The following is a 15,854-nucleotide window of genomic DNA, read 5'->3' on the forward strand; positions in this document are numbered from 1 at the left end:
ATCAGTTTGGGAAGGGGAACCATGCCAAAGCCATTAAGATACCTCAGAGGGTTTTCTGTATCCTGTTACTACCCCAAAGGCATTCCTAAGTATCACATCACATAAGCATGCCTCTCTCCTCTGGACACCATATGAGAGCTGAGACTGCCCAGACATCTGTGGGAAGCTCCTTCCACACTGCAGGACAAAACAAAGAGGTAGGAGTCTGTCCTCAGCATCACCAACCCATGCATCCCAGCTCCCTGGGGCTAGGCTGCTTGATCCAAGGAAACCAGTGTGCTGCTACTGAGGCACCCTAGTGCATGCAGAGCCTCACTGGGAGTCACCTGAGTTCTTAATGCTGCTGTTTATGTAACTGTAACTTGAAAGGGTTTCAGGTAACCAGATTAGTAAATGGAGACTGTAAAGTGTGCATGAGAATGGGTTAGACCAAAGGGCTGTCTCTGATAATGGTCACAAGTGGATGTATAGGGAAGCATATATAGCAGTGCTTCCACATTGACACCCTCTGAGCTTCCAGCAGTCTGTACCTCAGAATCTCTCCAGTGCTGTCTGCGCTTAATAGCTATGTAAAATTCCCACTGATGTTAAGGGGAGTTTGAGAAGGGATTCCAGCCATCCTTACTGAGCTAACAAAGATAATTTTGCAGTTCTTCTCTGCATTTGGCTATCTCCAGTTCTGCTTTTCATACACAAAAGACATTTAAGAGGATGGCATCAAAACTTCCAAATCCATTTGGACAGAATGCTTAATCAAAACCCATAAAGGCAGAAAAAGAGGGCTTTCTCTTGTGGGCTAAGCTGCATCTCTTGAAGAGTGAAGAGTACATTTATTATGCTACTTTTTGGAGGGAAGGGTTTTCAGCTCCTTCTCAATAGATAGTTTTCAACAGTTCATTTCACAAAGCATTAGGAAAGAAAGATTTGGGGGAAATTGTATTTTTCTCCCTTAAAATTGAGTTATGGGCAGGGTGTTTGCCAGCTCATTTTTCTTGTTTGTGTGAAACAGACATTTGAGTTGAGGAAAATGAGCAATGGGAGGAGGGAGGAAATTGCCTAAGCCTAACATAAGAAGGTTAGGTACTACACTGGTGTCATTTATAAGGATTTCAGATACTGCTGTGCTTTGATACCCAGGAAGGCCATTGTGGACACACTGCATGGTGTTCTCACCTTGTGACCCATCAAGCCAATGGCAGCCATAGATGGGTCAACTTTTATCTGCCTTGAGGATGTGGGAGCAACAGCGGCTATTAAGTGAACAACTCTAGATTCTGATATTAGCTCTTGTAATTGAACTTGAGCTATCAGGCTGGTGCTTGTAACATAGATGTTAGAGACACAGCCTTGCTAGCAGAGCCCATATGAGGACTTAGGGGCTCACTGCAGGGTCATCAGCACATTCATTCACACAGTGGAGGACCATAGGAGTGAAAATAGAAGTCTCTTAGAATTATATTCCTGGTGGATGCTGTATAGTCTCTTGTTTCCACCAGGCTGGAGTTAGGAAGGACAGGCAGTCTGAAACAGCGGATGGCTCTGACACTGGATCAGTCTCCTTCCAAGCATGGATATACAGGTACCTAGCACAAGCCCTCACTTGGTTCAGCAAATGCGTGCAGTTTCTAATAGTGTTTTTGAATATGTCCCAAAAGTAAATCTTTCCCACTGATCAGTAAGCATAACAGGTTCCTTATACTTGGTTACTTCAGAGTTTATGAACCTTGTTAATTTACAAAACCAAGGGCCAAGAAAGCACAGTGAGGAAGCATTTTCTGATGGAAATCTGGGAGGACAGCTACAGTAGGGCTTCACTGTAGCAGCTAATCTTTATTTTCTTAAATTCGGAAGACATGAGCTATGTCTTGAAAATTCATAAAGAATAATTTCTTTAGTCATATCTATGATGAATAAATTCTTCTCTTATCAATTGCATATTCCATTAGGAAACTCTGTGCCTAATTGCTTTGCTTTAATAACAAATTATCACACCAAAGATGTATGGTTTATATATATTGCATCAACAAACAGTATTTGTTAGCTGCTGCTGCACTGAAGGGAGAAGGGAACACAGCACATTAGGCCTCTTGGTTTTGCAAATCCATTTCTAAATCCAACATCGACATTTTGAGGCTGCTTTATAAAAGAAAGGGTGTTCTGTTTCATTTGGAGTCAGAAAGAAAATCTCTGTCAGTCCATAATTAGTTTTATATACACCTAATATTAGGAAGAAACTCATACAGTCCTCTTCTTGGGGAAACTGAAGAATAATTTGTGGATGAGCTGTCATTGAAAGAACTCAAAGCCAGAAAATCTGGCCCTGATTTTGGTCTGAAACCCAAATCTGTTTTAAAATCATTTAAGGGTGCAAACATCAGGTTGGAGAACACCGTGGAAGTAGATTTCTTATATTGTAAGCTTCGTTTTTCCAAAATCTTTTTCCTTTAGGTCTGGCAGGGAAAAATCAGGAGACTGGGAAAAGACTAGTATGGATAGAGCAGAACACAACAGCCGCAAATAATCCAACAGTTGATAATGTAATTTCACACTCACTAGACTGCAGAGGTATTGCAGGCTGTGGGGAGAATAATCTGAGAAGGGTGTTGGCTTGGCAAGGGATAACATCAGAGGTGGAAGAGAGGTCTGGCAGCTTTCTGAAAGTAGGTGTGTGTCCTTCCTTCTCCCTCCCTTTCTCTACTCAATATAGATTAAAGTGACCTCTGGAGAGAAACTCTCCTGAACGCTCCCCCCGCCCCCCCAAGTCGTTCTGCAGTGTAGTTTTTATTTGCACAGTATGTGAAAGGAGAGCTCATATCAAATTCCAGGCGCTTCAGAAAAGTCTGCCTGTTCCTTAAAAAAAGAAAGAAAAAAAGGCTATTTGATTTTAAAGCCAGAGCCTCTTTCATGGGCCCATGATCTCATGAGTTCTTTGGCTGGCCTGTGACCTCTCAACCTTGCACTACATGTTTCTTGTCTAAATTAGCCCGTGTTGAGACATCAATGGAGGAATATCAATGTTGTTATAAAAGGCATCATTCTCTCCCAAAAATGTCAGTGTGAGTGAGTCATTGCATCTAACTGCCTCGCTTTTGTAAGGCAGCAAGGAAGGTTTGAAAGTGTGATCCAGGGTCCCCTGGTCCACCAACTTCTATGTAAAATGCTTTAAAAAGCAATGTCCCTGGCATCTGCTACAATAGAGGCAAAGGAACTAAGCTTTGCTCCTTTAGCTGCAGAAGAAAAGTCCTGCCTAAGGCAAAACTATAGGTGTGATGTAAAAACACAGTTATTGCAAACAGTTTATTTTCAAGGTTGTGCTCAAAAGTAGCACGGTAAAAACCAACCAACAGAAAACCCTTTCAGAAAGAACTCAGTGTCCTCGTGAGTTCTATCATTTCTAACACCCAGTGGCTCTGCATCTCCTTGTATTCGTGCTCTCTGGTTTGTAGCAGGTTGAGGAAATCCGATTAAGAGCTCTATTTTTAATCTTAAGAAGATGGGTTTGCGTTGTCTGGTGTCTTGAAAAATCCAACACTGGATGTTTATGTAGTCCTGACCAAAGAACCAGTAACCAGAGGGTCTGTAGTGGTGCCTGAGGATGTTGGATTATAATGGTGTTTAATCCTTAGCCGGGATAAACGGGTGTCCCTTCACTGGCATCACACTGTCTTCTGAGAGCTTGCTCTTTGAGCACCCTTAAAGTTATGTAGCCACAGCAGATTCATACACTGTATTGATGCATAGATCTTAAAATGAATAATATTCTGGCCCAAATCCACTCCAGCTGTAACTCTACTTGTGTACAGCTCCCTCAGAAGTGAAGCTGGCACACATCGAAAACTGTGCGTCATCTCGTAATTACCTTACCAAGACTGCAGAGAAAAAGGCACAGGAAGGATCAGTCAAGCTTTGACCCCTGTATGTGAAAGGCTGCTTGACATCCATGGTTAGCTGTCCTGTCAGCAAGCTGGTCTAACCCTGCTTTGCCTGCACCTCTGCCTGACACTGCTCAGCACTGGGTGTTTGTCACACCGCAAAGCCTGGAGGGTGAGAGTCTCTCCTCACAACCAGAGGTGTCCAGTGCTTTGCAGTACAACCTTGTCAGTGTTTCCTTGTAGTCACTTTCTCTAGAAAACCAGGTTATGTTGTACCTAACCAGATGCGAGGGGAAAAATAAACACTTGAGCAGAACGCAAGATAATTGCATTAATTCATGTAAGTGCTTTAGTCTGTAGTGTTTAGTGTAGCAACAGCTGAGGATAAAGTGTCAGCTGAGAAGTTCCATTAGCACTGCCAGATGCCTGTATTGCCACTCCACACATTTCTTCCTTCATGGCTGTAACTTTTGTTTCTCACAGGAACCTGGGATGTCTATCCCACTTCCACGTGCCTCAAACCAATATTCAGGAGCGTACTGTTGAGCTAGTATTCATAGGAACAAAGCGTGCTCCTACTGGCAGTTTTCTTACACTAGTGTCCAGAGACTGATGGTGAGAATGAGGGGAGGTTTTTACTTGAAAAATCCCTTTCAAAACCAGTCAGCTCTGGATGTAACCTCTTGAATAATAAGAGAAAGTCATCGATTGCAATGTGGAAGCGGGAGAAACCCACATATCTCTGCAGTAGCATGCAGGACTGACACATTTCTAGCCATTTGGGGGCCAATTTTAAGCCATTTCATGCTATTGAGCTAAGCTCTGCTTATCAAACATAAATCAGATTCAGTGTCATCTCCGTGTTCTTTGTTCATTGTTGGCTATGTTTTGGGGAGCTGGGAGTGGGAAAAGCTTTATTGAAAGCAGTGGACAGAGAGGACGAAATGTACTTCCTGGGGCAGACCCAATTAGCAGCCATTTCTTTAACGAGTTTATGGCATTTATTTATTTTTTTTGGCCTTTAAGACTTCTTTCTACTGGGAAATCTCTGACTCACATACATAATACAAGTTCAGTCCTGCAGGGTGGCGTCGTTTGTAAGAGGTCATTAAAGCAATACATTCCTTTAAGTCGCTGCTGTAACATTGGGTTGTTCAATTCAAAACATAGCACAGAGTGGCAATTACCTGCATTAGACAGATTCTCTGCCTGAAATTATTTAGCTGTTCATAATCTCCCTCTGCAGAGTACTAGCAACACACGGGGGGAATTAAGCATTGCATTTAAAGAGTCTGTTCTACCAAAGTATCAAGCACCAGACTGGCCAAGCCTTGGTGTACACTGCTACACTTGGTCTCCGTGCAGTCTCCCACCCTCTTCTCCTCAGCAGCCAGAATTGTGTTCATCATTCCTCTGGGGCCTGAAACTGACTCCCTTAAGACTTGGGAAGGATCATCAAATCATGGGTTGGAAGGGACCTTAAAACTCATCCAGTTGCACCCCCTGCCACGGGCAGGGACACCTGCCAGCACCTTCCACTAGAGCAGGTTGCCCCAAGCCCTGTCCAACCTGGCCTTGAACACTGCCAGGGATGGGGCAGCCACAGCTTCTCTGGGCACCCTGTCCAGGATCCCCAACTCTGTACATCTACTGAGCAATACTCTTAATTAACCTGGACACACAAATCCCAACAAGTCTTGGCATTTCTGTACAGCAAATGGCTTCTTACGAAGTCCACTGTGATTGAGCTGGGCTTGTTACCTGTACATATATGTCCCAACAATTCAAAGGGACTCATCTGATGTTTTCGGTGACCGAAACAACCTGATAGGTGCTTCCTGTACATGTCAGAAGAGGGTCATGGGGCAATGTGTGCAGAGGTGCTGGATTTCTGCTGAACGAAGAGCCAGTGAAGAAGTAAGCAGCTGTAGATAGCAAGGTGTAATCTAGTAAATCCTCTGAGTAACTTAATTAGATTTGATTCAACAAAACACACGTCCAGCTTCTGCTGAACACCAGCCAGTGCTGGGGGCAGGGCAGGGACCACAGGGAGAGCTTTCATGGATCCTGTAGAAGACAGGTAAATCATAGATTAAAAGAAACAGGTGGAAAAGGTACTGAGATACTCCTACTTTGAAGAACATTTTTAATCTAAAGGTGCCAGATTTTCTGATCTTCCCACAGAATCAGAAGCAGTGTAAGACTGGCTAAGGGAAAGGTGCTGCAGGTTTCTTTGCACAACATTGCTAGGAGGAAGTTGTAGCCCACATAGGCTTTGCCCATCTCTTTTTCCCTCCCCACTCCCCATTCTGTGTGAGCTCTGTACTTGACACAATAGTGAAAAAGGTGGAAACGCCAGCGAATGCAAGTAGGAATGCCCTATACTTTCATGTGGCATCAAAGATATGATGTGATTTAATATGCTTACCTGGTTTTGCTGTCAGAATCCAGGTTGCTGCAGCTCAGCATAGCTCCACTTTGGAACCAGCTGGAGTTCTGGTGGGTGTAATTGCATTGCTGCCTGTTCTATTCTTGATTTGCATCCATAGAGAAAAGAAAAAAGAGGTATGTCCCCTGCCTTGTGAAACTTTTGGGAAGCGCTGAAGAAATGAAACAACAACAGTTGAGGTTGTACAAAGCCTCTCTTCACTTCTTTATTAAAGGGTAGCGTTCTCCACTTGTGCCAGATTATTTGGCTCCTCTTCATGATTCTTATACATAGTGCTTGGATCAGCTTTTCAGTGGGCAGCACTTTCTGTCAGATTGTCAAGAGGTGATCCCCACAGAAGGATGGATTTCCTGTCTTCCTCTAACTATCTTGCTGGCTGGCTGTGTGTTTTTTTCCTCCTCTGCATTTTGTCTACTCATCTTCGTGTTTTGCTGTGCTTTTCCTTATCTTCCCTAGTTCTAGCTCTTTCTGCCCATTGTTGGACAATCTTTTGTTTACTTTTTGCAATGCTCCATTCTTTTAACCAGGAATGTTCAGGAAGTGGATTTGGTCCTCAAATACACACAGAATACAGATGCCAGAAATACATTTTCATCATGGTGCTTTAAAGATGTTTATTTCAATTTGCTTAGAGTGTACCTGCCTCAATCCTGCATGTCCACAGAAACAAGCAGATATGCCTCTTAATTGAAGATTGGCTTGCTGAGGGTTGGATCCTGTCTAGACTTGCAGATAGCTTCTCTGTTGAAGAGCTTGTATCAGCTCAGGTTAATTTTTAATCTGCCTACTTATAAGCTTCTATTTGTGATAGTATGTGAGCATCTCACATGCAGGTGGCCAGGTAAGAAGTACCTCTTATCCCTTTTCAGGAAGTGAGTGACCTGATGATGGTCACTTTGTCAGGGAGGTTTATGGCAAAGCCTGGACTTCAGTTCCAGCTCCTGCACTGGGCTTGGGAACTCGCAGTGTGCTGTGTTCTGGCAGTGGGTACCTTGGTGTTTCACCATGGGAATAGCAGAGTGCATGCTGCAGTCCCTCAGGATTTTATCAGGAGTAACATGACTTCGGTCCCTGCCGCAGGCACTGTTGTCACCCAGTTTGGGGAAGTGAGGTGTATAGGAAGAAGGGAAATACTATGGTCTGTGAAATGATCTGTAGCTCAGGGGTTGGCTCCAAAGCCAAACCCAAGGGTTTCAGTTCCAGTTCTTTCCCTGCGAGTGTTTATTTCTGTATGATTGTGGAGAGCTTCATGCTGCAACTTTGAGGTGTATCTGTAGCTCACAGAGAGCTTCTCCGAGGTCACTTCAGGCAGAGCTGCAAGCAAGCTCTCAATATACAACGGCAGCAAGGATCCAACCTCGGGCTTGGACAAGGAAAGGGAAAAATTAGGTACTGCTTTGGTCCCCTGTGCCACCCTGTGTCATTCTGTAGCAGCCAGACCAGATAAGAGTTTTATGACTCTGCCTTTCTTCTCTATCAGGTACTTTGTCTCTTTGGAGTTTGCATTCCTGCAGTTCATTCCCCTCAACAGGCCCAAGTTGAGAGCGTTATTAATGGTGTGTCTGTGAGCATCTGATTTTCCCTCTTCAGTTTTCCAGGAGGAGGAACCAAGATCCTGATGTTCCTGTAGCCCTGGAAGTATACATATGGATTTCTGTGGTGATTGTTTTCTGCTATTATTGTAGCTGAATTAATCAGATGAGATCTCTGACATAAGTCTCTGAGAGACGTGTTCAAAGCCTGGAATGGGCAAAATAGCCATTTATATTTATGGCTATAAAATTCAGATAAATACCCAGAAGTGAGAGCTTAAGTAACCTTGTGACACATTAACATACCTGGTGAGCTATTATGTATATGGTACTCCTGTATTTACAAAAGAGATCCCATTTAAAATGGGGTAGGTCAGACTTTCCATTATCCATGGCAGATTTTTTCCTTAAATATTTCCAGGAATGAGACCTATTTCCATGCTCTGTAAGGCCAACTCCAAGCTGAGGTGTACCAAGTTTTTGGTACTCTGTAAGCTTCGGGTTTCTAAAATGGGGCATGACCAAGAGGTGCAGCAAGAGACCAAAAGAGATCTGCTAAAGAATCAAGATTTGGGATGTATGGGGTGTATCTGACTTGGAGTGTTTAATTTTTGATGGTAATGATGTATTGGTCACTTTAGTAGTGATCCTCATGACCAACTTCTCCCTGGCTTTGCAGTTAGATCTAAATCTGCTTTGCTGTATCTTGTAGATGAATTTAATTAGGAAGATTTAATAGGAAATCATTAAGCGACAACATAGGGAAGCAACAACTTTTCTCCGCTGCCATCCTTCTCCTCCCTGGGGCTCTTACTTTGCGTCATTTACTTGTCCATTACTCGTTCCTCAGGAGAACAAGGGGTTCCCAAGCAGCAAAATGAACAACCCAAATTTCCCATGTATTTCTGCATGTCTGAGTGACTATTCAAAAGCTAAACTCTGATAAATTTTTCCTGTTTTTTTTTGGGGGTATGTGTTTCTCTGTGGGGTGGCTGGTGTCTGGTAAGGTGTAAACTCACATTAAGTGCTTCAGATGAAGCACGGGCACATTCCATCACCTTTTTCCATAGGAAACAACTGTTCCCTCTCAGCTGAAGATTTGGAGGAGTGATCTTTGTGTCCTCTGTCTGTCCTGAAACACACTAGATTTGTTTGATGTTCATTGCCCAGAGAAGCTGTGGCTGCCCCATCCTTGGCAGTGTTCAAGGCCAGGTTGGGCAGGGCTTGGGGCAACCTGCTCTAGTGGAAGGTTCCCCTGCCCATGGCAGGGGGTTGGAACTGGATGAGCTTTAAAGTCTGTGATTCTACGATTCTGGCCAAAAGACTTGGTGCTTATTTGGGGGGGGGGAAACATGGGCATTACCTCGACAGAGGTGATCACAGATGCCTCAGTTCCGTGGGAAGCCGTTTAAAACACAGCTGGCAGAGCTGCAGAGCACCAGGTTCAGGAGCTGGCAGGCTCGTGTCGGACTTAGATTCCAAAAGCCGAGAATCTGTTGTTGAAAATTGCCTCTCTTCCCGTTTCTGCTCCTAAAAGGGGCAGTTTTAACCCTTCCCCCCATTCGAACCTTGGTGGAATTCCCAGGCTCCCAGTTACGATGCTCTCTACTCACCGTTTTGGCTAAGCGCTGTATAACTTAAGTCTTCTATGTGGCTGCTCCCCCAGTGAATCTGGGGGCACTCGGGGTCTTCAGGTGCAGCACCTGGACCACGACGCCGACAACGATGGCTTTAACGTCCCTTTTCCCCAGGGCCGGCGTGCGGCCGCCCGAGGACCGCATCTCCCGGTGCTCCACGGCCGGTGTCAACCTCCCCGGGCGGGGCCTGGCTGCCGACGGCCGGCACCCGCGGCCGAGCAGCGCTGCCCCGGCCGCGCCGGCACAGCCCCGCGGGGGAGCGCGGGGCGGGGCGGGGGGCTGCGCCCTGCGCGGGATTGGCGCGGGACGGCGTGATGCCACGTCCGGCGGGGGAAGCCCGGCCTCGCTCCGGAGCTCCCCGTCGCCCGGCTCGGCGCGCAGGTGGAGCGGTGCCGCCGCACGCACGGACCGGCCCGCCCAGCCCAGCGCAGCCCCGCGCCGCGCCGAGCCGAGGGAGCAGCCCCGCGGCCCGCGCCTCGCCCCGCTCCGCCCGGCCCTGCCGCGCCGCCGCCGGCAGCATCGCGGCGGGACTGCCCGGGGATGCAGCCGCGCTAAGAACAAAAGCCCCTCTGCCACGGTCACGCTCCGGGGCTCTAAAGCGGTCCGGCCCAGCCAAACTTGGATCTCTGCCCCTCTCCGCCGAAACCGCGGCGGCGTCCGGGTTGAACTCGCCGGAGCCTTCGCCGCGGCAGCGCCCGAGAGCCGCGGCTCCCCAGCCCCGCTGCGCGCCGTCCCGCCGGGGCTGCCCGGGGACGGACGGACGGACGGAGCGAAGGAGGGGGCCGCGCCCCGGACCCGGCACCGCGGCCGCAAAGGGACCCCGGCCGCCTCCCCGCTGCGGGACCTTGGCTTTGCCCTTCGCACGGCAGGTGGCGGGGCCAGCGGAGAAGGATGCGTTTCTTCCCGTGGGGATTTTGGCTTCTGTGTGTCGCCTCCGCCCCGGCTCGCGGTGACAGCGGCGGCAAGGCTAGGAGCTGCGCCGAGGTCCGGCAGCTGTATGGGGCCAAGGGCTTCAGCCTCAGCGGCGTGCCCCAGGCCGAGATCTCCGGTGAGTCCCGCGGAGCGCGGTGGCCGAGGGCGAGGGGGTTCTGGCCGGGGCTGATCGCTCCCGCCGCTGGAGTTTGTGTCTGGCCGCGGCGGCGGCGGCGGCGAGGAGTCGGACCGGACGGGTTACCCCGAGGGCCGGGCACCCCCTGTAGCCACTGCCCGGGTTGTAGCGGGCTCTCTGCAGCGCTGGCGGTGCGAAGGAAGCCGGGGCGGGGGGAGGCGTGCAGGGTGTGTGCCTGTCCGAGTGTTCAGCGGTCCTTTCTTTTATTGCATTGTCTCGTTTTTTCTGTTTTGGGTACAATTGAAATGGTTTCGGGGGCTGGTTCCGAAATCAGGATAATCAGTCTGCAGTGGGTTTTGGTGCTGGAACTGGAAAATGACACAAGGTTATGAGAGAGAAGAATTGATTTCGTCTTCTTTTGGGTGGGGAACAAACCTATAAATGGCATTTGTCACTTGTTAAAGCGAAGCAGGAGTAAAATGACCCTGTGTCGAGCACATAGAGTGTAGAGGAAGTCTGAGCAACCTTACATCAGAGTGTGTCCGCTTGCCTTCATTCTGGATTTGGACAAATCTTGGTTGATTTCCTCCTCTTGGCAGAAAACCGCTGAAATACTAAAGAATCTTCAAGGTCTGGTTTATGTTAGGTGGGTTGGGTTTTTTCTTGAAAGCTTGAGGGGAATATGCTGAGGTATTGGGGGTTTTGGTTTGGATTTATAGATTCTCATCTAAGTTTTGATACACCAACTCATGACCCATATCTGCAAGCTTTCCCCTCCCTTGTGGGAGCTTCCTCCTTCAGACAAAGCATAAAACGTGCAGGCGTACGTGCCAGAGCCAACCTGCAGGGACATCCCAGGAAAACTACAGTTTGTAGTTCCCATCGAAGCTACAGAATGCCTTATGTTGAATATTTCATTGTATAGTTTTCCAGGGAAACCGAGACATTATCTGCCCCATAGGCTGAACCATGTGCATGTCTCATACATGTGGACAAATTAAGACTTTCTTTGTCAAGTTGCAACAAAGAGTACGTTTCCCAAATGCGCTGAGCAGTCTTGAGGTTAAACAGTGGGGAATTTCGAAATCCTTTGAGCATCACTATTAATAGAATAGTAATTCAGCTGAGCAAGAAAGTGGCTTTTTGTACGTTTGCATCTAATTATGACAAATGTGAATACATTAGAGCCGTGTTTCAAGTGGAAAGTTCTTGGAGGACTAGATGTTTACAAATACTCATAGGGATGGCTACAGCATTGTGTGCGGGGATAGTACTACACGGGCAGACCTTGGGGACAGCGGGTACAAGTGTTACGTAGCCCAGGTTGGGAGTGAGTAAAACGTCTTGTGCCTACGAACCGCTCATGCTCAAGGAGTGACAAAGGACACACAGGTTTCTGGGAAGCAGGAGTTTTGTTTCTTTTTTAGCAACTGTTTGTTGCTACGAGTGTGTATGCTGACAAGTCTCGAGCAACAGTAGTTAAAACTTTAGTATCAAACTGGGCATCTCTGGTCGTTACTTTAAACAGGGAAACTATAGATAAATGCTATAAAACTTTGAGGAATACCGCATGGAAACTAATATGAAGGAGTGCTTGGGAGAAGAAGGTTCCACCCATAAACCTGCTGCTGCTGATACAATTAGCCTGGTATTTAAAACCCGGTATTTAAGCTAGCGGACTTAATGACTTTCATTGGTAATTATCATGCATACCTCCTGACTGAGAGATACTTAGGAATGTGCTTTCCTCCTGCTATTGTACTTACTGTATGGTTAAAACGCTGATGTACATTAATACTAACCTTAGAAATGTCCATAGAAGTGTTGTATATCCTGTATGCTTTTTGGCAGTTGTGCATGTTAGTGCAGAAGTCGATGCCAGTTTTGTTGTCTCTAAAAAGGAAGACTCTTGAGTATCCCTACGTGTAGGAGGTGCAGTTCATAATTCTACATTATTCTAAGTGCTCAGTCATCACTTAAGGCTCAGCAGCATTAGTTCAGCTTGCTAACCATGGGGGTCATAATCTGTATGGAGCCTTGTCAGGCTCCTCCTGGTTGACACCTGGGAGTGCACACACATCAACATACAACAATTTTTGGCTCAGGTATGAAACACTGATGAAGGTACCATGGCTCCAGTTGGACTGTGCTGCAGTTTCCTCATGGTGGCCTTCACCAGAGCTACCCAGAGCCACATTTTTCGTCTTATTTCTGTGCCCTCCAGAGGCAAAAGCCCTTCACTTTGTCCCTCTTTTGTCCCTCTGTCAAGGGGATCTTGCTGTTCCTTCTCTTTCCGTGGCTTGCCCTGGAGCAAAGGGAATACTCATTTCTCAGCCCACTGCCTTGTCCCTGTAGCGGTGCTGCCATGCTGGGCTGACCTTGCTCCTGTCTCCTTTGAGTTGGCTCCAGGCACTGCTTGGTGCATGTTGCTGTCACACCAGGCCAGCACCGGGAGCGAAACCACACTTGCACCCTCAGAACATGACTTCAAAAGGAGTTCAGTAAGCTCCCATGATGCAGGCTCTGACTCAGGCTGAGATGGCTGTGTTTATGTTGGTTTTAGAACAGTTATTGCACGCTTTACACCTTCTAATCTGTATTCTTTGTTATGATTTAAGAGGATTATGAGTAATACAAAGCCTCCACAGCTCACCAGAAGGTAGTCCCTGCTTATGACTGTACAGATCAGTTCGAGGAGCAGTCACCCAGCTATTAGCTGGCTAATAGATAAGCATCTGATTCAGGGATAGACTCTTGGCTCACCAGATTTCTCATGAACCACCTAGACAGGGTTTCCTGGTTTTTTGCTGGTGGTGTACAATGCCTTTAACATGTCTAAGCACTTTAAATGTGTCAGGTGCTGTTGTTAAGGGTGTTTAGGGTATACACAAGGTGTTATATCTCCCTACTTTGAAGTCAGTGGCAAAACTTCCAAACACGAAAGAAGCGTCTGCTCGTGTTAGTAATCCTAACGGACAGACGTGTGCCCGGAGTCTCAGGTGGAGATCTGCCTGGAAGAAAGTTTTCAACAGTGAGGGAAACATTCATTGCTCCTTGGTTTTGGGAAAGTTATGACGTCTGCTTCTGTAAGACATACTTGAGCAGTTTTCCTCTCTGTTGGAGACTGTTCCTGCTCACCGGCTGGAATGCCTGGGGGGTTCCAGGGGGTTTCTGTGATTGCTACAAAAAGATGGGAAAGCAGTTCGAAAACTTCTAGTTCCATTTCCTCGCAAGTTCCTACTTTCTCACTCTTGCTGCCCAGACACCGTCACCTCCACCCCCGCCTATGAAAGAAAATAGTGTGTTTTGGGGAGGGTATCCGGCTTTCTCTGCTGACTTGATGGAATGGTTTAGGATTGTTGGATGGGTGACTGCTCCCCAGTGTCTCAAGCAGAGATAGGTATCTCCAGTACTGGAGGAGACTTGTTGTGATTTGATGTGGATGTGCTTGGCTCTTGCTCACTGTTTGGGCTAGGCTTTTGCTTTGGTTTGTTTATTCCCAGAATTAATCCTTCCTAGACTTGGCTCTCTGCGAGGCTGAGCTTGTTGACATGGGCAATGGGTGTATCACAGTGAAAGAAGAGGAGGGCACAGAAAGAAGCCAGTGGACTTTGCCAGGCCATGTTGCTGCCCATCCAGTCACAGACCTCCTGCGCGTGCTTCCCCTGTTCCTTAGCTGAAATAAGTCAGAACAAGCTTTTTAATCTTTTGGTCCTTTTAGGCTGCATAATTGGGTTTTGTGATGAGTGCACTGTGAAGCGTATGTTTTAGAGACTTGCTCCAACAGCTCCATGTCCTGCTTATGTTGAGGACACCAGCACTGCACAGCAGGGGGGATTTCACAAGAGCAGAGTGGAGGGGCAGGATCCCCTCCTTCGACCTGCTGGTCACACTCCTTTTGATGCAGCCGGGGACACTGTTGGTTTGTGGGCTGCGAGCGCACACTGCAGCCAGCTCATTTTCGGTTTCTCATCAACCAGCACCTTCTCTGCAGGGTGGCTCTGGGTCACTTCTCTGCCCAACCTGTAACTGTGCCATATGACAAGTAGATTGGTGCGAAGGTTAGAGGAAGCCATGCCTGAACTGTGTGTCTCCATTTCTGTTTCACACAAAATATACAGGGAAATGTAGATATTGGGCACTTTGGGGTGGTTTTGCTGTGGCTGACTGCAGAATATGGGCATGCAAAACCAGGATCCGAATGGGAATTAGGGAAAAATGGGCGCCCTCTAGCGGTTGGCCACGGCAGCGGCCGGAGCCGGGAGGAGCCAGAGCTGGGTCTGGAGTCTGGTTAGGTAGCCTTAGAGTTCCGTGGTGTTGCCATCGTTTTTCAGAGGATCTGCCTCTCTGTCACTGTGATCCGCATGACTAAGCTCTCACCGCATAATTATCCTTATCAGCCCTGTCTGACAAAACGATTTCAACAGCTTCTTTTGTTGGTGAAGCAAAGTCATGTATTTCCTTTGCCAAACAAACTTGCGTGCGTGTGTAGCTGGAGACACCCACCCCTACCAGGGAGTGAAACTGCAGGGCTTACCTACCCTCTGCTCTCTCTGCTCTTGCCCTGTAAGTGACCTGCTCTGTTTAAGAACACATGTCAGTCTCTGGATGGGTTTGATAGGTGACGTGTGGCTTTTGGCGGGGATTGGGAAGCAGTTGGTTTAATGTTCTATTGCATTCAGTATGACTGTCTTGCACTGGGGGGACCACATAGATATATTCCTCTGGGTAATTTCAATATTAAGTGTGCTTTGACTTAACCAAAGGTGGGGAGGGAGCTGCTAACTTGATTATCACCAAATTTAGAGCCAGAGGTTTTCTTTTCCTCTGGCAGGTCACAACAACGCTAACTGAAACCAGAGGCAATGGAGCATCACAGCAACTGCGCCAAGCTCTGCATCCTACCCACCACTGCCCATCAGTAGGGAAGGGGGGGTTAAGTATCATCTGCTTTTATTGCAGCAGCAAATTGCATTAGGCACAGTGTGGAAGGGGAAGGCAGGATAAAGGATGGCCCCAGCCTCAGAGAGCTGCTGGTCTGAGCAATAACAGCCCTGACCCTGCTATCTGCAGTAGTCTCAGCACGGTGCGGCTGGGGCCAGTGCTACGGTTCTGGTTTCTGAGCAGCACCTTGGGTGCTCCTGTTGCTTGTGTGGTGGGACTGTGGAATTGAGGAGCAGGGAAGGTGGGAGAGTGATTCCAGGTGTCCTGGGCATTGGGAAACTTTTGTGTCTGCTTTCAGCTGGAAATACTGGCTGGGAATTTCAGGGGAAGAGCAGGGAAATAGACATCCCAATTCTGTGGAGATCTGCAGGC

At 47.5% G+C, this 15,854-nt stretch overlaps 1 protein-coding gene and 1 long non-coding RNA gene across 3 annotated transcripts in view; one reads left to right on the forward strand and one right to left on the reverse strand.

Annotated features, from left to right (window-relative positions):
- GPC1 (glypican 1) overlaps positions 1-15,854 on the forward strand; it is a 250,429-nt gene that overhangs the window by 39,016 nt on the left and 195,559 nt on the right. Inside the window, exon 1 of one of the 2 annotated variants that reach the window (XM_065675476.1) lies at positions 9,870-10,538. The exons of the other annotated variant lie outside the window; for it this stretch is intronic. Coding sequence (XP_065531548.1) covers positions 10,382-10,538 — 157 coding nt within the window. The 5' untranslated portion in view covers positions 9,870-10,381. Of the gene's footprint in view, positions 1-9,869; positions 10,539-15,854 lie in introns of those variants that run through there. 2 annotated transcript variants of the gene reach the window in all.
- LOC136012339 (uncharacterized) lies at positions 2,915-9,727 on the reverse strand. The gene is made up of 3 exons (XR_010611679.1): positions 9,467-9,727; positions 6,301-7,953; positions 2,915-5,939 (listed from the first exon to the last, which is right to left on the reverse strand). It is a non-coding gene; the product is annotated as an uncharacterized LOC136012339 (long non-coding RNA).

Source organism: Lathamus discolor, chromosome 3 (genome assembly GCF_037157495.1).
Source record: "Lathamus discolor isolate bLatDis1 chromosome 3, bLatDis1.hap1, whole genome shotgun sequence".
In the NCBI taxonomy this organism is placed as follows: domain Eukaryota; kingdom Metazoa; phylum Chordata; class Aves; order Psittaciformes; family Psittacidae; genus Lathamus; species Lathamus discolor.